Consider the following 22805-nt stretch of genomic DNA (forward strand, 5'->3'; position numbering starts at 1 on the left):
CCCTCCCTCAGTTTCCTCAGCTGTGAAATAAGGAAGGTGTGATCCATCCCTGCTCCTGGGGCTGGTGAGGGATCCTGCTAGGGCCCCCATGCCGTGTCAGGTTGAGGGGGGCTCAGCACCTGCTGGAGGAACCAGCTGGAACATCTACATCCAGCTCTCTCTGAGGGAGCCCCAACCCAGCCCAGCCTCACCCCTTCTCAGGCTGCAGCCGAGCGAGGCCGGGGCTCGCCCCTCCCAGGCGTGATCCTACAGGCCCGTCCTCTGGTATGCAGTTGGAACCCCACAGCAGGTTTTTCCCCGGATAAATCATGGCTCCTGGGGCTGGGGGAGGGGCAGGCAGTGACCTTCCATCTTGGAGTTGGAGCCCACTAGGGCTGGAGGCTAGGCTCGGAGGGCACAAGGTGCTGGGAGTGAGACCCGGGACCCACCCGCCTCTTGTCCCAGGAGAGTCTAGGATCGCAGGGCAGCAAGGTATCAGGGCTGAAGGGGCCCCTAACAGTCTTCAAGACCTGTACCCATTTTACAGATGGGATGGCCGGGGCTTGGAGAGGAGCTGGGGCTTGTTCCAGGTCACACAGTCAGGCGGAGGCAGAGCACGGACTTTTGGCTCCTAGTCCTGCCGTCCGCTAGTTCCATTCTAATCATTTGGGAACGGGGGTGGGGGGGCAGGAAGGGGGGACTGACAGCAGTCCTGACGGGAACACAGCCGCTCCCCTGAGTGCTGTGTCACTTCCCTGCCCCAGGGTCTGCCTGTTGTGCTGACAACAGGTAAGGTGAGTGAGGAGGCGGCGGGCTGGGCTGTCCTGACTCAGCCCCAGCAGCCCCAGCCTGAAGCCCCCGGTGGGAAGGGGCCAGTGTGTGGCGAGGGGGCCCAGGCAGAGGGATCCCCAACCCAGGCAGGGGGCAGGCAGAGTTCTCCCCACACGATACCAGAGTGAGAAGGGGAGGCGGGAGCAGGGGCACGAAAGATGATTCATGGGGAGAGATAAGGCAGGGAGCGCTCCCGGCAGGCAGGCGAGCAGACAAAGAGCACCGTCAGCATCCGTCAGCGTCCCGGCCCTGCCCCTGTGAGCCTGGGAAGCAGCCGGGGCAGGATAGCTGGAGGACTGCAGTGGCCTGGATGAGCTGCCCCTCCCAGCCCCGGCCTGTCACTCTGTCCTGCCAGGGCCAGGGCATAAGGGGTAGCCTAGAGTTTGAGGGAAACACAGGCCTGATCCCCACCCCTCCACCCAAGAACTAGCTAGGTGACCTTGGGCAGGGACTAACAAGTTTCTACATCTGAAAAATGGGACGGATAACACTAGCTGAGATTATAAAGCGCCTCGCACTCAATCAGCACTTGCTATTGTTATTATCCCCGCCCACATATGCCATGCTGGCCACGGGTCCCAGGACAGATGTGGCAGGGAAGGACGTGCCCAGGGCAGAAAGCAGGGGCTTGGCTCACCACAATGCTGTGGAGTCATGAACAAATCCCTGTCCTTCTCTGTGCCTCAGTGTCATTGTCTGTCAGATGAGGGGCTTAGTCTCTTCGGCCTCTGAGGCCCCCACTGTGGGACACTTGAGGACTCCCTGAGGTCTGAGAGTGGGGAGCAGTCTCAGCAGTGAGTGCCCCTCCTGAGGGCTGGAAAAGCAGAGAGCAGGGCCCATCTGTCCGAGGCTCGAGGACATCACTCACTGTGGGGCCGTGTAGACAGACTAGCACCCAAACTGGAGACCAGCTTCTTCCTGGCTATGTCACCTTAGACAGGTGACAGCAATAGCCTTGTGGGAAGCAAAGGAAGGCAATGTCACCTTAGGTGACACTAATAACCTTGTGGGGCTTTTGTGGGAAGCAAAGGAAGCTCCAGGTGGCCCATGAGACTGTATGGAGTGGCTGGGTCACAGCTGTAGCCAGAGACTCAGGGAAGAACCTGGAGTCAGCAGGGGAAGCCCTGGCCCTGGGAGCCCCTATCTGGCCCATCACGGGGTGGGGGATCTGTCTGTCTGTGAGAGAGCAGACCCTCTGGCTGCTCCCATCTGCCTCCTTCCTGTCTCTGACAAGGAAGGGAGGCACAGAGGAGTGGGAACCTTGGCACAGCAAGTCCCCCTACCCAGGGCCTCGGTTTCTCTGTTTTCAAGATGGAAGTGGAGGCTGGGTAATGGGATCCCAGCAGGCTCTCTGTGAAGACTGGGTTCTCTAGCCTCCAGCCAGTCATCTCCACCAGTCACAGACGTCAGCAGCACTTCCCACACACCATGGCAGGTGTGGGGCGGGTCTCTCAGCCTGCAAACTATGAAAGTCCCTTCCTCCTCCCCCTCCTCCTCCTCTTCCTCTAACTCCTTCCTTACTTTTGTCACCCGATATTCCATCTTCACAATAGCCAAAGATGCAGCTTTTATCTGCACCACCTCCATCTTACAGACCAAAAACCCGAAGCCTCAAAGTTGCCCAGGGTCAGTCAGTGAATTGAGAGCAGTCAGGCTGGGGACCAGGCACCCCGACCCAGCTAGCTGACCCAGCTGGTCCCCTTGTTGGGCAGGGACTCCACCTTCCTGGAAACTGGAGCCAGGGCCAGGAGCCACCGGGGTCACCTCATCAGTTCTTGACCCACTTCTGGTTTCTCTGCCTACAAACTTCCCCAAGGCCCTGTCAGTTAGCCAGGATGGTCTCTGAAGCCAGCATTCTGGTCTTGTGCAATTGGCTGCTCTGCTCTGGGATTGGAAGTATAAAGGGATTAGACCCAGCAAGGAAGACCTCATCCCACAACCTGAGGCCCAGATCTGACTTCAGAATCCCCTTCTCAACATAGCTCACTAGGTAAGCTTTATTTATCAAGTCAAGATGTGCTTGGCAATGATGAGAAGGTACTTACGTGCAGCAGGCATTAGCACCTGCTCATGGTCACAGCTGTCCAGCAGTGGCCTAGCTATCTCTGCAAGTGGCAAGCACCCCTTCTGAGAATGTGTGATGGTGTGTCAGCCAAGAATGGCCCCCACAGCTAGGGCACTGCATAGCCCAAAAGGGGTGGAGAATGGGAGGGCCAAAGAAGGCTTTGTCCTCACCCGTGCATCCTGGCCTGGAAAGTTTCCACCATTGCAAAGCTCACAAAGAGACTCAGAGAGGGTGCGCAATCTGCTCCCAGTTGCTCAGCACAGCTAGGAAACAGGCAGTGTTGAACCAGGACCTCCAGGCCAGTCTCAGATGGACTCGGACCATGCCTATCCCCTCACCCCGCAACAAAAGCTCTCCCCACCAGAGAGCTCACGGTGTGTGGGGGCCTTCGCAGCCAATCGGAGACACTCTAAGGGAAAGTGAGAGGAAGCCCTGGGGTTCCTCCCCTCCCCACTCCACCCTATCTTGGTCCCTTCTTCTGGGGAACCAGAAACACCCCGCAACAATACAGAGGCCCTTTGAGACAGGGCAGCCCACTGTCACCGGCTAGGACCTGGGAACCCTATCCTGCAAGGAAACTGCGGATCCCCACAAAGGTGGGGAGGAAACCTCCACCTAGGAGGCAGCCAGGGAAACAGCAGAAATCCCTAGAAGGCCATGTTGGGCTCCCGTTTGGGGCTCTGAGTGAGCCTGTATTGAGGGGTCCGGTCGCTGGTTGGACCTTGGCTCCCAGAGTCCCCACGCTGCCTCACCTTCTGTGCCTGGCTGATCATCTTCCGCACCACCTCTTTGATGTGGGCCTGCCCGTCTATGGGGGGCTGCATGTAGACGCTGGCCCGGGTCACGCCGCGGTAGGCGATGGTGTCGGGCCAGCCCAGGTCCAGCTGCGGGATGGAGCGGTCCGACTTCTGGGGCCAGTACTCCAGGGAGGGCAGCGGCTCAGCCTCGGTGGGGACCCCATCCGCCCCGCTGGCTTCCTCTCCGTCGCCGACCCGGTGGTCCTCGGGCCCCTGGGAGGGGTCCGTGCCCCGAGGGTCCTCGGAGCCCGGGTCGTACACCTCGATGGTCTCCAGGATGCGCTTGAGCTCCAGCTCCGAGAGGAAGTCTCGGATGTTCTCCCGCTTGAGCACCTCGTAGAAGGCGTCCCGGCCGCGGGCCACGAGGGCCTCCAGCGCCAGCCGCTGCTCCTCGCTGTAGAAGAACTCGGGCTTGGACTCGCTGGAGCGCCAGTTCACATGGTTGTCGTCCAGACACTGCACCTGGGAGAAGGCCATGGTGCCGCCTGCCCGGGCACTGCTGCCGCGGGTAGGTGGGCAAGGTCCGGCTCCTAGCTCCGGCCCGGCTGGGGCACCGCGCGCTCGGGGGCCTCTCCGCAGCCTCTGCTCCTCTGCCCATGAGCAACCTGCGGGAAAGACCTGATGAGCCCGGCTCGGCGCGGAGGGCGGGCCGCGCGGGAAGGGGCGGCGGGGGGCGGGGCCGGGAACTCAGGTGGGCGTGGGAAGGACGGGGCTGGGGCTGGGACTGGGAAGATGAGGTGGGGGCACTGGACGAGGATGGGAAGAAAGTAAGGGATCGTAACAGCAGGGAGAGAGCTGTGGGCCACGTCCCAGGGCTCAGCGTGCCTCTATGTGCAGGGGACAGGGAACCCACATCCCAGGACTTGCCTGAAGTCCTGGCAACTTCTGAGGGAAACTAGGGCAGCCGGGGAACTTCCCAGTAGCTTCTTAGAGTGGGAGGCGGCCCCGGCACAGCGGCGCCCCGCAAACCGAGGGCTTCCGGGTAAGGGAGAGGTCTTAAAATTCCCAGGTGCCGGCAACCCTGGAGGCCTGCCCTGAAGAGGACGGGGCTCTGGGAGGGGTCCAGGAGAGCCAAAAGTGCGGTTGTGGGGCGGCGGCGCCCCGCAAGACCCGGGATCCCGGGGGCGCGGCTGTGACTTGCTTACCGAGTGGGCACGGGCGGAGCGCGGCGCACACGCAGCGGCGGCGGCGGCGGCGGCGGCGGCGCGAGGCCGGGCGGGGGAGCACTGGTGACTCAGGGCCGCCCCGCCCACCCCACCGTCGCCACCTGCAGTCACGTGCCGCCCGGGGCGGGGCCGGAAGCTGATTCACCCCTCCACAGGCAGACAGACCTGGGGTGGGCGCACTGCCCACTGTCCCCTGGTGCCCGAATTCCGAAAAGCTCAGAGGCCTAAGCCCAAGAGCTCCTGGAACACCCAGCCCAGAGAGGGACAGTGTTCTTCCTGAGGTCACACAGCGGGTCAACAGCCTTGGCACCCCCTGTGCCCCCAGGGTCTGTTGGTGATCCTGGATCAACCCTGGCTGTGCCCAGTTTCGCCGGTGTGGCGGGAAGTCCGTGCGGCTGTGTAGATTTCCAGCTGTCCAGTTGTGGAAATAGGTCTAGGGTAGTGGACTGGGAGCCCCCAGGCAGGGATAGAGCACTGACTGATACAACCTCTGGCCTTTCCTGAGCAGGTACCTAGTTCTCAGTCCTGAGCCCTGATCCCCTCTGGGAGGGGTCCCCGGACTGCTTCTGCGTGGCGGGCAGCACCCGACCTGAACCCTAGGGCAGGGAGGGGCCAAGAGGGCAGCTGTGGGCTGGGGTCAGGCCCAGCTCTCTGCTGAGCGTCCCCTGGGGTTGGGACCCTGGTTATGGGGAGCGTGGAGACCACATCTGAAGGCAGGCTTTGAGAGTGGGACAGCAAAGCCCATTAAACCTGGCCCAACAAACGGCCCCCACCCCATCGCGTGCAGCAGCCAGTCTGCCAGGCACCAGGCCCAGCCCTTCCTCCCATCCCCCATACTTGCTCTGGATCTGGATGGGGCTGGTTTGGGGCCCTTAAGGATGCTGCTTCGGTAGGCTGGTGACATCTCTAGGCCTTGCGCCCTCAAATCCTCCTCCTCCAAGGCCTTCTCCACCATTCATGGCCCATCAGGACTCCTTGCTTCTGAGTCCACTGCCCTGGACAATGACTGGCCTCCTAGGCCCAGCATCCTTGTGGTCCCCATCACTGACCCCTCAAGCCTGAAGTCCTACACTCTGCCATACAGGCCCCCCCAAGGGCTTTATGCTACTGAACATAGTGGCCCTGGGGGGACAGGCACACATATTTGCATCCCTCCCCTGCCCCAGGGCCAGAGAGGGGAGGTGGTCCCAGCAGGGGAGCCCTGCTTTGAGGGTCCCAAAGACCCATTTATAGCCCCTCTGCCACTGTGGATCCCCTGCAAGACCCTCTCTGAGCCGCCTCAGCTTCTCACTGTGTTCTTACCAATGCACAGAGGCTGGGGAGTTCAGGAAGGGAGTCCAAGGTCTCACCCTCCCCTCCACCACCCCCACACTTCTGCAGTTGATGAACAGGAAGGTTGTATGCACCCAGTTTTCCCCAGTAGCGACGTTTTGCATAGCTATAATACAATAATATCACAGCCAAAAAATTGACACTGGTGCAATCCACGGAGTTTATTTAGATTTCACCAGTTTTTTGTTTGTTTTGGGACAGGGTCTTGCTCTGTCACCTAGGCTGGAGTACAGTGGTACATACAATCATTGCTCAATGCAGCCTTGAACTCCTGGGCTCAAGCGGTCCTCCTGCCTCAGGGTCCTGAGTAACTGGGACCACAGGCACCATGCCCAGCTAATTTTTTTTCTCTTTTTCTTTTTTTTTTTTTTTTTTTGTAGAGACAGGGCCTGTCTATGTTGCTCAGACTGGTCTCAAACTCCTGGCCTCAAGTGATTCTCCCACCTTGGCCTCCCAAAGTTCGGGGATTACAGGCAGGCATGAGCCACTGCACCAGTCAGATTTCACCAGTTTTACATGCACTTATTTGTGTGTGTGTGTGTCTACATCCTTACTATGTATAGAGATTTGTGTAACCACCATTACAGTCAAGATACAGAACTGTTCTATCACTACAAAGATCTCCCTGTCTATAGCCATCCCCACACCTCCCCCCACCACCATTCCTAACCTCTGGCAACCACTAATCTATTCTACAATTCAACAATTTTGCTATTTCAAGAATGCTATATAAATGGAAGATGTCGTATATAAACTTTTGGGATTGGCCTTTTTTCCCACTTAGCATAGTTCTCCAGCAAGTCATCCAAGTTGTTTCATGGATCAGTGGTCTGTGCTTTTCATTGCTGACTAGTATTCCACGGTACGGATATACCACACTTTGCTTAACCATTTCAGTGATTAAAGGATATGTGGAGTTTCCAGCTTTTAATTATTACAAATAACCTTGCTATGAGCATTCATATACATATGTATATAAACATCAGGTTTCATTTATCTGGCATAAATGCCCAAGAGTGTTATTCCTGGGTCCTGGTAGTCGTGTGTTCAAACACTGCCAAACTTTTTCCAGAGTGGCTGCACCATTTCACATTTGCACCAACAATATGTGCATGATCCAGTTTCTCCACATCCTTGCCAGCATGTGGTGTTACCATTATTATTATTATTATTATTTTTTGTCCATTCTGATAGGTAGGTCATATCTTACTGTGGTTTAAACTTGTGCTTTCCTGATGGCTAATGTCATTGAATCTCTTTTCACGGGCTTATATGCCATCTGTTTGTCTTCTCCTTTGAAACATTTGTTCATGTCTGTTGCCCATTTACTTTTTTTTTTTTTTTTTTTGAAACAGAGTCTCGCTCTGTCGCCCAGGCTGGAGTGCGGTGGTGCGATCTCGGCTCAGTGCAAGCTCCGCCTCCCAGATTCATGCCATTCTCCTGCCTCAGCTTCCCGAGTAGCTGGGACTACAGGCACCCGCCACCACGCCCAGCTAATTTTTTGTATTTTTAGTAGAGACGGGGTTTCACCGTGTTCGCCAGGTTGGTCTCGATCTCCTGACCTCGTGATCCGCTCGCCTTGGCCTCCCAAAGTGCTGGGATTACAGGCGTGAGCCACCGCGCCCGGCCACTTTTGCACATTTTCTAATTGGATTGTCTATTTTTTAACTCTTGAGTTTTAACTTTTTTACTCTTTTGTTTTATTAGAGATAGGCTCTTGCTCTGTTATCCAGGCTGGAGTGCAGTGGCATGATGATAGCTCACTGCAACCTCAAACTCCTGGGCTCAAGCCGTCCTCCCACTTCAGCCTCCCAAGTAGCTGGGACTACAGGCGTGCACCACCATGCCTGGCTAATTGTTTTTTATTTTCAGTAGAATCATGGTCTCACTATGTTGCCCAGGCTTATACTGTTGAGTTTCAAAAGTTCTTTATATATTCCGGATACAGGACCTTTGTTGGGTATGTGCTCTGCAAATATTTTCTCCTAGTTAGTAGCTTGCCTTTTCATCCTCTTTGCAGGTGTCTTACACAGAGCTAAAGTTTTAAATGTTGATGAGGTCCAGTTTATCAATTTTTCCTTTGATGCATCATGCTTTTGGTGTCAAGTCTAAGAACTATTCACTTTGTTGAAGTCAAAATGAAAATGTGGAGACGAATCTCTACATTTAACGTTTTATTTGGGAAGAAAAATTGCAATTCAGGGCATACACAAAGACTGGGTGGTCTTTGATGTGTCTGGAGAACACAAAGAAGGTTAGAGGTTTTCTTTTTTTTTTTTTTTTTTTTTTTTTGAGACGGAGTCTCGCTCTGTCGCCCAGGCTGGAGTGCAGTGGCCAGATCTCAGCTCACTGCAAGCTCCGCCTCCCGGGTTCACGCCATTCTCCTGCCTCAGCCTCCCGAGTAGCTGGGACTACAGGCGCCCGCCACCGCGCCCGGCTAGTTTTTTGTATTTTTTAGTAGAGACGGGGTTTCACCGTGTTAGCCAGGATGGTCTCGATCTCCTGACCTCGTGATCCGCCCGTCTCGGCCTCCCAAAGTGCTGGGATTACAGGCTTGAGCCACCGCGCCCGGCCAGGTTAGAGGTTTTCTAAAAAGCAGAAATGTTACTTAGTGCTCTTTGAGAAAGTTCCTTGGCACTAGTAAGGGTTTGGGGACCCGGAGAGTTCTGATTGGTGAGTGACAGTGGTAAGCAAAATTAGTCTTAGATTTGTAGCAAGTTATCTCAGCAGCTATAGATAAAACTGGTTTCAGGTTGTAACAGGACGTTGCTTTCACCAGCCAGGCTCACAGGGAATTGCATTTTTGGAATAATGTTATGTACCCTCGGTGCTTTCCCCCACTGGCCTCTTACCTCTGTTTTAGTTCTGTAGACAAGAATGACCCAATACGTATGATCAACTTTTACAGCCTAGACTTAGGTCCTAAAGATTTTCTCCTATTATTTTCCCCAAAAGTTTGATAGTTTTTTTTAACATTTTACATTTAAGTCTGTGATCTATTTTGATTTAATTTTTGTATAAGGTGTGAAGTTTAGATTGAGGGTCGGTTTTTGACCTATAGATGTTCTCAGAAGAGTTTTTACAGAGGAGAAGACAGCCTCACAGATTTTTTTTTTTTTTTTTTTTTTTTTTTTTTTTTTTTTGAGGTAGGGTCTTGCTCTGTCTCCGAGGCTGGAATACAGTGGCCTGATCTCGGCTCACTGCAACCTCCATCTCCCAGGTTCAGCGATTCTCGTGCCATAACCTCCCAAGTAGCTGGGACTACAGGTACGCACCACTGCACCTGGCTAATATTTGTATTTTTTGGTAGAGACAGGGTTTTTCCATCTTGCGCAGGCTGGTCTCAAACTCCTGGCCTCAAGTGATTCATCCACCTCAGCCTCCCAAAGTGCTAGGATTACAGACATGAGCCACCGTGCCTGGCCAGTCTCAGAGATCTTAATCACTCAAGATCATACAGCAAGGGATTGGGAGAGCTGAGTTTGTTTTGTTGTTTCTGTTTGTTTGATTGAGACAGGGTCTTGCTCTGTCACCTCCAGGCTGGAGTGCAGTGGTGCAATCACGGTTCACTGCAGCCTGGACCTCTCATACTCAAGCAATCCTCCTACCTCAGCCTCCTGAGTAGCTGAGACTACAGGCACGAACCACCCCGCTAATTTTAATTTTTTTGGGAAAGACATGCTTTCACCAGGCTTTTTTTTTTTTTTTTTTTTTTTTTTGAGACGGAGTCTTGCTCTGTCGCCCAGGCTGGAGTGCAGTGGCGCGATCTCCACTCACTGCAAGCTCCGCTTCCCGGGTTCACACCATTCTCCTGCCTCAGCCTCCCGTGTAGCTGGGACTACAGGTGCCCGCCACCGCGCCCGGCTAATTTTTTTAATGTATTTTTAGTAGAGACGGGGTTTCACCATGTTAGCCAGGATAGTCTCGATCTCCTGAACTCGTGATCCGCCCGTCTCGGCCTCCCAGAGTGCTGGGATTATAGGCGTGAGCCACTGCACCCGGTCTAGGCTTTGTTTTTTTTGTTTTTTTTTTTTTTGAGACGGAGTCTCGCTCTGTCGCCCAGCCCAGGCTGGAGTGCAGTGGCGCAATCTCGGCTCACTGCAAGCTCCGCCTCCCGGGTTCACGCCATTCTCCTGCCTCAGCCTCCCGAGTAGCTGGGACTACAGGCGCCCACAACCGCGCCCGGCTAATTTTTTGTATTTTTAGTAGAGACGGGGTTTCACCGTGGTCTCGATCTCCTGACCTTGTGATCCACCCGCCTCGGCCTCCCAAAGTGCTGGGATTACAGGCGTGAGCCACCGCGCCCGGCCTTAGGCTTTGTTTTTTAATTGAAATGGGGTCTCCCTATATTGGTCAGGTTGGTCTTGAACTCCCAGCCTCAAACAATCCTCCTGCCTCGGCCTCCCAAAGTGTTGGGATTACAGATGTAAGCCACTCTGCGTGGCTGATAACTGGATTTGAACTCAGGTCTGGGGGCCTTTCTCCTGCTCCCTCCTGCAATGGCAGTGTCTGGACTGGCTCCTGGGAATGGGTCGGGCCTGGTTAGGGAGTGGAGAGCACCTTGATTATCCCTCAAGGGACTCTGTCCAGTGACCTCCTTGGGAGAAAATCATTCACTCAGTCAACAGACACTGGCAGAAGCTGCCGTATGTTTGCTTGTGCTAAGCACTGTTGAGACCCAGACTTTTCCCTGAGGCCCCATAGTCATAGCCTGGGTGGGAGGCAGGACAGTCACAGGGCATAGAGTTATTGGTGCCGTGGAGGATATAGCCCCAAAGCCTGAAGGGCTCAGACATCCATAATGAATTGAGAAGAATAAGTATAAGTTCCCTGGGATAAACCCAGGGAAGGGCAGAAGGTGGGAAGGGTGTTCCGAGGAGAAGGAACAGCAAACACAGAGACCCAGAGGTGTCCAGGAGAGCCTGGGGTGCCAGAAGTCTGGGTGAAATTAGTCAAAGAGAGGGTGGCTGAGCGAGGTGGCCATAGCAAGGGGTGTGGGAGGGCCTTGATTAGAGCCTGTGGTCCCCCTGCAGCGGCTGGAGAGGCACGGAGCGGATGTGAGCAGGGAGGAGCATGGGCGGATTGGTGGGTTTAGAAGTTCCCTTTGCTTGCTTGCAGTGGGAGTGGATTAGGAGGCACAGCGAGGAGGTAGTGCAGTAATCAAACAGGACTGGGCATTGGCCATGGGGAGGGAAGACAAAGGGACGAGGAGAGGCAACCCCCAGCTTCTGGTGTGGGCCCTGGCTAGACGGAGGGCTGATGCAAAAGTGGGGCCCAGTGGGGAACTCCTAGGCCTGCAGAAGCCAGCACCCTGGCAAACCCATAGACCCCTGCCAGCTCCCCAACTCTCACTGCCCCCCGCTCCGCCTCCCCGGGGCTGCTTACTCTGGAGTCCTGGGGGACTGTGTTTCAATGGTGACACCACTGCCACTGTTCTCACAAAGGAGAAGTTGTTCTTTCTTGCTGCTCAGCACAAACACTTAGTCAAACCAGTGGTACTCAGGGCGGTTTCCCATGCCGAGAGCCTGGAATGGCCTGAAGAAGCTCACGAAGAATCTCCTGACTCCGGCTTTCTGAACCATTATATGGCTGCGACACCTCACCTATCCCTCCCAGGAGGGCTGGGTCCTCTGAGTGCCAATCCGCCTGCCTAGGCTCAAAGCCCATCAGCAGTGGCCCATCACCTGTCCTGTGAATCCTGGACCCCAGTGGCCTCAGAGTTCTGCCATGGGGTCCCTGGCTCTGTCTTGGATCTGATTGTGTCCCCCAGGCAAGTTATGTCCTTTCTGGTCCTGAAAAACTAATGGGGGTAGAGGTGGTAGGATGGGGCAGCTGGATCAAACAGTGCTCTTTCTGGGATGCCTCCTCCCACTCCTCCTCTCCTCCTGTGCCTTTCCTCCCTCCACCCCACCATGCAGTCACTTATTCATTCATTCAACCAGTGTTCCCAGAAAGTCTGTTCTGGGCCATACCTGGGACTTGGAGATGATTCAAACCCAGTGTCTGCCCTTGGGGAGCTTCAGTCCTGGTGAAGGTAGACTATGTAAACAAACAACCGTGATTCAATCTTTGGCCTTAGGAGCCCTTGGGAGGAAGCTGCTACTGCCTGGGGGGGGTGGGAGAGTCAGGGAAGGCCTCAGAGGACAAGCCCTTTGCAATGAGCCTTGAAGCAGGAGGTAAACAAGGGTGGGGGTGGGTGTTAGACGGACGGTAGTGCCCTGGGAGGAGGGACTGCGTCTGCAAAGGCATGGAGGCGTCCAAGTGCTGGGTGTGTGTGAGAAAATGCAAGCAGGTCAGGGTGGCTGGTGCACGGTGCTGGGATGGGAGGTTCTGGGACCAATTGTCAAGGGCCTCGAATGCCATAGAAAGGATTTTTTTTTTTTTTTTTTCCTCAGGATGCCATGGGCTGAGAGGTGGAGATAGGGAGGAGGTTCCTAAGAAATAAGTGATATGCTGAGAGCTGTGATTCCAAAGTGTGGAGAAGATGGACAGGAAGCTGGGGAGGAGCTTGGGATTGGGCAGGGTGGGCCGCAGACGGGAGGGGGAAAGAAGCCACCGGCCTGGGGGCTGATGGGAGGAGCCAGGGAGGTGCCTGGGGGATGACAGGAACCTGGTGTCCAGGAAGCCTGGAGCTCAAACAGGCTGGGCTGGAGACTGGGACACAGTCAAGGGTGCCAGGGTAAAGGACACTGCCCCAGCCCAGCTGGCCTGGAGGAAGAGGTCTGAGGCCCGCCCTTCCCCCATGGGCTGGGCATCTAAGAAGGGACATATCAGAAAGGGGCTTTGGAGGGTGCAGCCTACACAGGGAGCACTAAGACAGAAGTGTCAATGCCGGCCGCCCCTGCAGCTGCTGTGTTGCAACTCGGCCTGCCCCTAACAGGCCACCGCAGTGCTGTCAGTCAACTTGTTTCTGAACTCCCCCATAATCATCGTCTCCCGGTTAGCTCTGCACTCTGGGCCCTGCTGAAAACCCCCGGGAGCAGGGGCCAAAGGTTTCTAGAAAGTCTTTTATGGAAGGAAACCGTGAATGTGGGTCAACTCTCTCCATCCCTACATCACTAGACCAAAGTCAGGCCCGCGACTGCCAACACCAGCAAAATCTCACTGAGCGGAGCAGTGAGGGGAGCCCCACACGTCATCAAGGCTATGGATGCGGGTCGGGGTTCTGCCCCACACAGGGCAGGAGGCCGAGGGATGCCTGGATTTAGGGTTCAGTTGGGATCTGGCCTGAGCCTGGGAAATTCGTGAGTCCTTCATTCATTCAACAGATGAGCCGTGTGCACCACCCCAGCCATGGGGGAGATAGCACGAGGCAAATCCCATCCTCTCAGGACTCGCCTGCCACAGGGAAGTGGCAAGAACCGAATAAACATGTCCAAGTCCTCCCAGGGATGACAAGGGATGAGGGAAAGTGATGTGGGGCAAGGGGACAGATGGGAGAATGGGGTGGGGAGGACAGACCCGAATTCAGGAAGGAGGCAGTCCTCAGGGGAGGCCTGGGGCAGGCCTGGGGTGGGAGCGAAGAGGGACTTGCGGGGAGGGGCTGAGGGTCTGGATCACCCAGGGTCTTGCAGACTGTTGAGAGGCTGAGCAGCTAGAGAGTCCTGGGCATCAGCTCAGCAATCTGCAGCAGGAAATAGCCTGGCCTAAAGCTTGGACCCCAGGGTTGGAGACAGAGGTATGGATGGGCTCTGACCCCACGTCCTAAGCCAGGAAGCTGGAGCAGGCAGGCCTCGCCAGTCCCTGAGCTTTCACCACAGCCCTGCTGCCTGAGCTGCAGCTGTGTGACAGCACACTCAAGCCAGCTGCCCATGGACAGACGCCACTTGTCGACTTGTTGCTGAGTGAACACAAAGCCCAGGGGACAGGCTGAGGGCCTGGGGAAGGGCCCATCCTGCAGGGCTCTCTCCTCTCTAGCCTCCATTTCCCCCTTTGGGGAGAATGGCTGGGGACGAGGGGAACAAGGGAGGCTCAGGCCCCAGGTAGACTCTAATGGCAGACCTCACACAGCAGAGCCAACGGCAGGTGAGCCCCCTGGCCAAGGGGAAGTGGGATCAGGGAGAAGCGTTATGATGGAGAACAGCAGGGAAAATAATTTTCAGAGGCCATGCCCTCCCCATGGCTCCTGAAAAGCTAATGGGGGTAGAGATGGTAGGGTAGGGCAGCTGGATCAAACGGTGAAACTGTGAAACAGTGAAACTCCCCTGTGAAACTGAGGCCCAGGGCCAAATGGTAACAGGCCAGAGGCATTGACAGAGCAGGTCTGGGCCAGGCTCCTGCCCCTAGCCCTGTCTTGCCCACCCCAGGTGCCCATGTCTATGGGGAGAGACACCAAGTGTCCCTCTCTCAAACAGATGACGTGGGCTGCGTGGTGCCATCCGAGTGCCTGCGGGCCTGTGGGGCCGAGGTCGGCTGCTCCAACATCGCCTACCCCAAGCTGGTCATGGAACTGATGCCCATCGGTGAGGCTGTGTGGGTGGGGGTCTGGGTGGAAGGCGTGGGTTGGGACCTGGGGCCCAATGAGTGTGGGGACTGTGGAGGCCACTGTGGATCCAGTATGATGCTGGGTGACGTCCAGGTGGGCTGTTCTGCTCCTAGGAGAGGAGAACAGAAGCACTCACAATAGAAAACACTCGAACACCCACTGCATGCCACCACCATCCCCAGGGCTTCCCAGGTGATGCACTGGCCTCCTCTTCTCGGGAACCCCTAGTGCTGTTAGTATCATCCCCATTTTTATTTTTATTTTTATTTTTCTTGAGATGGAGTTTTGCTCTTGTTGCCCAGGCTGGAGTGTGATGGTGTGATCTCAGCACCCCACAACCTCCTCCTCCCGGGTTCAAGCTATTCTCCTGCCTCAGCCTCCCAAATAGCTGGAATTAAAGGCGTGTGCCACCACACCTGGCTAATTTTTGTGTTTTTAGTAGAGACGGGGTTTCACCATGTTGACCAGGTTGGTCTCGAACTCCTGACCTCAGGTGATCCACCCGCCTCGACCTCCCAAAGTGCTGGGATTACAGGCGTGAGCCACCGCACCTGGCCTATATCATCCCCATTTTAAAGACAGGGAAACTGAGATCCAGAGAGGTTAAGTGACCTGGTCCAAGTCACATGGCAAGTAAGCTGCAAAGCTGGGATTCTGACCCGACGCATCTGCCTGCACACCTTGACCTCCTATCTCTTGCTGTACCATCTCTTGAGAAAGGCCACCCACTCTCTCCTCTTGCATGCCTACTGGGCGCCAGGCCCTTTACTAACAGTTTCTCATTAAATGCTATGAGATAGGGTTATTGGCTCCATTTTACAGATGGGGAAACTGAGGCACAGAGAGGGGAAAGTGACTTGTCTGAGGTTATATAGTCACTGAGACACAAACCCAAGACACAAACTGCTTACTCTGCTGGGATCAGGACCCCCCCACTACATCTGCAGGCATGAGTGCCTATCCTCTGCACCGCCCCGCCCTGAGACACTGCAAGCCGACAGGTAGAACTAGTGGGCAGGTTTTGGCTTTTTCCATGTTTCTCGTGGTAGCAGCATCCCTGCTATTCTAATGTGGGGTGATGAGTTCCCCATCACAGGAGGTATGCAAGTTCCCCATCACAGGAGGTATGCAAGTTCCCCATCACAGGAGGTATGCAAGTTCCCCATCACAGGAGGTATGCAAGGTGGAGGAAGCAACATGGCAAGGGGTGTGGGAGGTTCAACCCTAAGCAAAAAGCAGAAACAGTTTCCTGAGCCTTTGGCAGCCCAAGCTTTTCCTGTACAGATTCTCAGGTGCTGGAGCTTTCCCTGGTCCCCCTCCCTCTGACCCCCTCCCTCTAATTCCCTCTTCCTGGAAGCTTTCAGTCCCTCGGGTGAGCCCCACCCTGCTCTTTCTTCCTCTCCTTCCCTCCCTCCCTCCCTCCCTCCTGCAGAGCTCAGGCCTAATGGAAGTGAGTACACAAACCTAGGATCAGATCTTGGCTCTGCCACTAGCTGGCCAAGAAATTTGGGGCATGTCACTTCCCTGCTTGGAGCCTGGGTGTCCTCATCTGTAAATTGGAGATAATGGCATCTACCCAGCCCTCAGCGTTGTTGCTGGGATTAAACATAATGACATTGGGAAAATGCAGGCTTGGCCACGCTGTGGTTCCCACCTAAGGGCTTCGCTTTTCTCTTCTGTTCTGGGCAAAGGGACTTGCTAAGTCCCCCGGGGCTGACACTGAGCCATTGTTGGGCCACAATCCCTCTCTAGGCCCTGAGTTCCCTCTCTCAGAAATGGATGGAATAAGCTCCAAGTTCATCCATCTCCATGAGCAAGACAAGGGGGCGGGTGGAGAAATGTTTTGGGGAAAACTGTGATTTGACTCATTTTCCTTTGGGCTCCATCCTAGTCAGCTTCTGACAAGTGAACAGAGAGCCCAGAGACTCCTGGAAGTCACACAGCCAATCAGACGCAGAACCGAGGCCAGAGAACCCAGCCAGGCAATAAATGGCTGTGCCTTCGGGACAGGGAGGCCAATGCCAGGCTTATCCTAGGACAGACGGGCAAAAGTTTATAGAGGTAAAGGAGTTGCTTAAAATTGTAGGAGTCCTTGTAGACAGACTTGAACTTGTCCCCAGAGAGGGGAGGTGACCAGCCTGAAGCCACACAGCAGAGAGCGGGCAGTTCAGCATCGTTCCACCTTCTTTAGGGTTCCTCACCCCCAGGCCCTCTTGAGCCTACAACTCCCAGAAGGCCTTTCACAGCAATGCTACCCGCACCTCCTAGGGGAGCCCTCACTCCCACTCTGGAAAACCACAGAGCCAAGGAGAGAGGGGATCCACTATGCCTGCTGGGTCCTGCCATGCACAGGAAGTGGTGGAAAATTCCAGATACTGGGGCACTGCATGCTGGGGTAAGGTGTGCATCTTGCCCAGGGTGTGACCTTCAAGCAAAGGCCCCACCCAAGCCTTCCTCACCAACCCCACCGCACCCCAAAGTTCTGCCTCTGGCCTGCTGTGAGTCCCTGGGCAATCTCTTCCCTTCTCTGAGCTTCCATTTCCTCATCTGTCAGGCGGGTTAATCACGCTTTCCTCAGACGGAGGCATGGGTGTGAAAGTGCTTTGTCAACGCCAGGCTCTGCAGAAAGGAGAGGTCTGATCGCGGCCTCAGCATTATGAGTAATTACGGTCGGGCCTAGGGTTGCCAGCAAGCCTAGGGCTCAAGCAGCCAGCTCCGAAGTCCCCACGGTTTGTCCTTGGCCTCCCCAGTCTCCTCATTTTGGGTCTTGCTCACCTCAAAGCTCCTCAGCTTCTCTCCCTCCTGGCCCTCTGCCTGGAGGGGCATGGGAATGGCAGGCAGGCCTCAGGCAGTAGACCTCAGGCTGGAGGGGCTCCCGGGGCTGTTACCGGACAGGGTCACGCATCCCCCGTCCCACCCCAGGTCTTCGGGGGCTGATGATCGCAGTGATGCTGGCCGCGCTTATGTCGTCGCTGACCTCCATCTTCAACAGCAGCAGCACCCTCTTCACTATGGACATCTGGAGGCGGCTGCGGCCCCGCTCCGGCGAGCGAGAGCTGCTGCTGGTGGGACGGTATGGGGGTGGGGGAACGGTACGGGGGTGGGCGCCGGCACTGACTTTGAGGGATGAGCGGGAGTTTGCCACTTAGAGAAAGGTGGATTCCAGGGAGGAGTGAAGAGAAGGGCCCAGTGTACCCCGTCCATACCACCTCTCACATTGCTCTCCTGTCCACCTCTGTGTGATCGCAGCCCTCATCTGGGATGCGTCTCCACCCCCGAGCTGGATTCCCTCTGCAGGGGCCAGCCCTCTCTTCCCAGCCATGCTACAGATCTCTCTATCTTCCCCAAAACCTGGGCCCCCATTCCTCCTGTGGTTCCCAGCTGCCCCACAGAGGGCCCCCGTGCTAGCACTCAGGGCTGGCCACACTTGAGCTGCCACATCCCTCAGCCTCCATGGCCTTGGCCCCACTGAGCTCCGGCTTGTTTCCTCCCAGCCCAGCTTGTCCCCTCCTTTTACACCTTGATGACTCACGCTGATCTTTCTACACTCTACCTGTGTCCCCTCCTCCATGCAGTCCTCCTTGAGACCCTCAACCAAGGAATGAGCCCCTCTCCCCTTCATACCCCAGGAACTCTTGCCAGATTCTTCCCACAGCACATGTGGCCATTATAGGCCAAGAGACCTCCCCGACACCCTTCTCTACATATCTGGGCTCTTCATGCGGACCAGGGCTGTGTCTGGGGAACAGGTGGTGTTTGGTTCCATGAATAAGTTCTTTAGTGGTGATTTCTGAGATTTTGATTTTGGTGTACCCATCACCTGAGTGGTGTACACTGTACCTAATGTGTAGTCTTTTATCCCTCACACCCTCCCAGCCTTTCCCCTGAGTCCTCAAAGTACATTGTATCATTCTTTTTTTTTTTTTTTTGAGACAGAGTCTCGTTCTGTTACCCAGGCTGGAATGCAGTGGTGCGATCTTGGCTCCCTGCAACCTCCACCTCCCGGGTTCAAGAGATTCTCGTGCCTCAGCCTCTTGAGTAGCTGAGATTACAGGCTCCCACCACCACGCCCGGCTACTTTTTGTATTTTTAGTAGAGACGTGGTTTCACCATGTTGGCCAGGTTGGTCTCGAACTCCTGACCTCACGTTATTCACCTGCCTCAGTGGGCTGGGATTACAGGTATGAGCCAGTGTGCCCAGCCCATTCTATCATTCTTATGCCTTTACATCCTCAGAGGTTAGCTCCCATGTGCACGTGTGTGTCTATTTGCACCCTCCCTGCCCCTCTAGTCCCTCCCTCCTGTTGTCCTCTGAGCAGTGTGGCCCACACTCTGCTGGTCAGGGTTCTAGCCTTCTGGCACTTAGCTTGGCCAACAGTGAACCCCCTGGTCAGGAGCCCAGGGCACCCATCCTGGGGGTGGGGTCTCCTTCCGAGCTCCAGGCAGCCGTCCTGGGGATGCAAAGCAGTCAGACTTCTGTCGGAAGGGCCCTGTTGGGACATGTCAGAGGCGGGTGCGAGTGAGCTCATCCACGGGCTCACAGGATCCTCCAAAACAAGGAGCCTCCCGCCTCTCACTGGGCAGGACACTTCCATGTCCCTGCGTCCTGGGCACTTGGCCCCTTGACCTCCTCTCCCCCTCTGGCTCCCCTGCCTCTCCTCAGAAGCCATGTGGCCTGGGGAAGACCCTGCACCTCTCTGACCATGCGTCTCCTCTGCGGCCAGACCTTGCTCTAAGCCCCTCCATGCTCCAGCATCCTGGGCCCTGGGACCTGGATGCCCTTCTGCCGCCCAGTGTGTGACACTGGTAGCCCCTCTACCTGCCCAGTGGCCCTCATGTCCCCTGCCCACTACTTCCTGGTCTCCTCACCCAGACTCCCACCTGCAACCAAAGTCCTCACCTGGCCTCCTGCTGTGCCAGCTCACCCACCCATACAGCTGCCCAGGCCCTTGACTCTCCTTCCCACCTCTTCTGCCAAGTCAACCCCCCGCCCCCAGCCCTGCAAGCCTGGAGTTCAGCCTCCCTGAGGAGCAGGGCACAAGGCTGTGTGGTGCGGGGCAGGTTGCTCACCCTCTCTGGGCCCCAGTTCTCTCAACTGCCAGCTGGTTAGAGCAGAAAGGGCCCTGTGCCAGGTGTCAGGCTGGCCAGTTCGACTTCCCCTCCCTCTTACAGCACTGGGATACCCTCAACACCCCCAGCCCCTCAAAGTCGTCTCAGCCTCCTCCTGCCCTAACCACTACCATTGGAGCGGTATCTCCTAGGCCCCCGTGGGTCATGGATCTCTGGTAGGGTGAATGGCCTGACAAGAGCCTCCGTCAGGGAGAGGCAAGGCTTAGAGAGAGAAGACCAACAGTCCAGAGGCCTGGAGAGGAGGCCATTGCAGGGCCGGGTACAGGACCATGCCAGTGCCATGATGGCTCCGTCCAGCTAAGCAGAGGCTGGAGGAGCTGTCACAGGTTGGGGAACAACGATGACCACTCCCCGGCTATTTGCCTGCCCCAAGCCCCCACACCCCAGTCCAACATTCTGCCACTGCCCTCCCCACTCTCCCCTGTCTGTGGTCCTGGCTGTTCAGTCCACAAATGGGGCCCACGGCCTCCCGGAAACCCTGTACAGCACTCAGAGAGATCTCAGACACCCCTCCTTGAGAGGTTCCACGGTAACTGTGGCTGCAGCCCAGAGAGATGCGGGAGGGCACTGTCCACCCTGATGGTGGCAATGGGAGGGGGTAGCATTCCAGGCAGAAGGAACAGCCTCTGGGTTTGGGGGTCCTCTGGCAGACTAGGTAAGAAGGCTGCATAAGAAGGCGAGGGCCTGGCTGGAGTGGCCTGGGTCCTGGCACAGAGATGCAGAGTCTGGTGTTGGGCGGGAGAGCTGTGTGCAGAGGGCGGGGTGGGCAGGCGTTAATGGAGGCCCCCCTCGGCCTTTGATGAGGGCAGCGCCCGCCTGCCTGCCTGGCTAGGGGTTAATTAGCCTTAATCAAGGTGGCACCTCCTTCCTCCACCCTCTCCCTCAGGCCTAGAAGGGAAGAAAGGGAGGGAGGAAGACGAACAGGCGCAGAGAGGACCCACCCTAGCTGAACACATAGCCTCTGTCATCCCTGCCACCACAGCCAGGGTTCCAGCGGGTCACCCACCACCCACCTTGGGGGTGAGGAATGACAACTGACCCAGGACACAGGGGTGAGGTGCTCAGCCAGGAAGGAGCAGATGGATGCCTTGCCCCAGCTTTGTCCCCTTAGCTGGGTCCCATGCCCCTCAAGGCTCTTGGGGGGGGCCTCCTCCTGGAAGCCCTCCTAGATTGATGTTTCCCCTGTGCTGCTCCAGCCCAGCCCTGAGTGTAGGTAACAGGCTCATCTGTTTTCTTTGCTGGACTCTTGAGTGCTGGGCAGGCACCAGGTCCCACTCATCGCCCAGCTGGGGATCCTAGGGTAGTGTCCTACCCAGGTGGGCACCTCGCCAGTGGCTCGTTGGATGAACAAGTGAAGCATGTGCCTGCTGTGGAGGGGCTCTGGCCTAGGGGAGAGGCGAGCAGGAGCTGACACGCAGGGGACAGGAGGGGACAGGCTCATGCTGGCCCAGCAGAGCTCCAGCTTCACAGCTGGGGAGTATAGGCTCTAACCCCAACCCACACCTCTGGCTCCAAACCTTGCATCCTTAGTAGGGAGGTTGCCCTGTGAAGGATGTGCGGCACAGGCCTGTAGGGGTGGGGATGTGCCAGCCAGAGGTCCCAGCTCCCGCAAAGGCCGGCCGGTGTGAAAAAGCCTAGTGTCTTCAAAGAACCACCAGGCAGTCAGTCTGGCCCGGATGTGGGGGCAGTGGTCATTCATGCACTCAGCAAATGCTTAGTGAGCACCTACTGTATGCTGGAAGACACAGCAATGAACTAAAGGGATGAGGCTCCTGCTCTCCTAGTGCTTCCAGTCGGGAGGGGAAGACAGGCAGTAAACAAGTAGACACCCAGGTAAATGTGCGTGTAGTGGTTGGGACAGGTGCTTTGAAGGAGAGACAAGAGGGAGAGGCTGGGTGGCTATGGCAGAGCTCCAAGGGCTGAGAACCCAGGGCAGGGAAGGAGCAGACAGCACTTAGAGTCAGGAGCTACACCTGCAGGAGCCAGGGAGCTGCCAAAGGGTTTGGAGCAGGGCAGGACTGGCCAGGTCACCAGTGGCATGGACCAGAGGCCAGGGAGGGGCTGGAGCTGGGGTAGCAGGGGAACGATTAGAGAGCAAGTCTTAGTGACCAGGGGAGGTGGGAGAGGGCTGAGGAAGAACCTCCCAGGACGACCGCTGCCTGCCTTCCACCTGCCCACAGGCTGGTCATAGTGGCGCTCATCGGCGTGAGTGTGGCCTGGATCCCCGTCCTGCAGGGCTCCAACAGCGGGCAACTCTTCATATACATGCAGTCAGTGACCAGCTCCCTGGCCCCACCAGTGACTGCAGTCTTTGTCCTGGGCATCTTCTGGCGACGTGCCAACGAGCAGGTGGGTATCGGGGGACAGGACTAGGTGGTCTGCTCTCCCTAGGGACATGCCACAGTTTGCTCTTCCCTGCTGCCTGTCAGGGGATCCTTGGTCCTCCTCCCATAGCCCCACATGCCCTGTCTCCCTCCTCCCCAGGGGGCCTTCTGGGGCCTGATAGCAGGGCTGGTGGTGGGGGCCACGAGGCTGGTCCTGGAATTCCTGAACCCAGCCCCGCCCTGCGGAGAGCCAGACACGAGGCCGGCCGTCCTGGGGAGCATCCACTACCTGCACTTCGCTGTTGCCCTCTTCGTACTCAGCGGTGCTGTTGTGGTGGCTGGAAGCCTGCTGACCCCACCCCCACAGGGTGTCCAGGTGAGCCAGCCCTGACCCCTGACCCTGACCCCTAACAGTTTCTTACTCTGGTCCTATTCTGATCCCCGACCCGCTCTGACTCAGAATTTTCTAGCCCTGGACTCCCTAACCCCATCCCTTTTTGAACTCAGCTGCCATCTTGCCATCCCCAACCTCTGATCCTGTCTGGGTCACCCCTACCCTGCCAGCCTCACCCCATCCCTATCCCCACTGGTTTCTTACAGATTGAGAACCTTACCTGGTGGACCCTGGCTCGGGATCTGCCCTTGGGAACCAAAGCAGGTAAGTGGGTGACCTTAGACACTCCTCCACCTTGACCC

The 22805-nt window shown here is 56.5% G+C and overlaps 2 protein-coding genes across 6 annotated transcripts in view; one reads left to right on the forward strand and one right to left on the reverse strand.

Moving 5' to 3' along the window:
- Positions 1 to 4878, reverse strand: part of FAM83G (family with sequence similarity 83 member G) — a 34269-nt gene extending 29391 nt beyond the window's left edge. Inside the window, exons 1-2 of the mRNA XM_065532857.2 lie at positions 4818 to 4878; positions 3628 to 4277 (exon numbers count right to left, since the gene is read on the reverse strand). Coding sequence (XP_065388929.1) covers positions 3628 to 4149 — 522 coding nt within the window. The 5' untranslated portion in view covers positions 4150 to 4277; positions 4818 to 4878. The remainder of the gene's footprint in view (positions 1 to 3627; positions 4278 to 4817) is intronic.
- Positions 1 to 22805, forward strand: part of SLC5A10 (solute carrier family 5 member 10) — a 71586-nt gene that overhangs the window by 48340 nt on the left and 441 nt on the right. For 4 of the 5 annotated variants that reach the window (XM_074018737.1, XM_065532858.2, XM_005583089.5 and 1 more), the window contains 5 exons: positions 14525 to 14632; positions 17578 to 17728; positions 21966 to 22134; positions 22270 to 22485; positions 22710 to 22767. In XM_074018737.1, the coding sequence (XP_073874838.1) occupies positions 14525 to 14632; positions 17578 to 17728; positions 21966 to 22134; positions 22270 to 22485; positions 22710 to 22767 (702 nt within the window). The remainder of the gene's footprint in view (positions 1 to 14524; positions 14633 to 17577; positions 17729 to 21965; positions 22135 to 22269; positions 22486 to 22709; positions 22768 to 22805) is intronic. The other variant, XR_012425347.1, reaches the window with a different exon arrangement.

The sequence above is a fragment of the Macaca fascicularis genome, chromosome 16 (assembly GCF_037993035.2).
Source record: "Macaca fascicularis isolate 582-1 chromosome 16, T2T-MFA8v1.1".
NCBI lineage: Eukaryota > Metazoa > Chordata > Mammalia > Primates > Cercopithecidae > Macaca > Macaca fascicularis.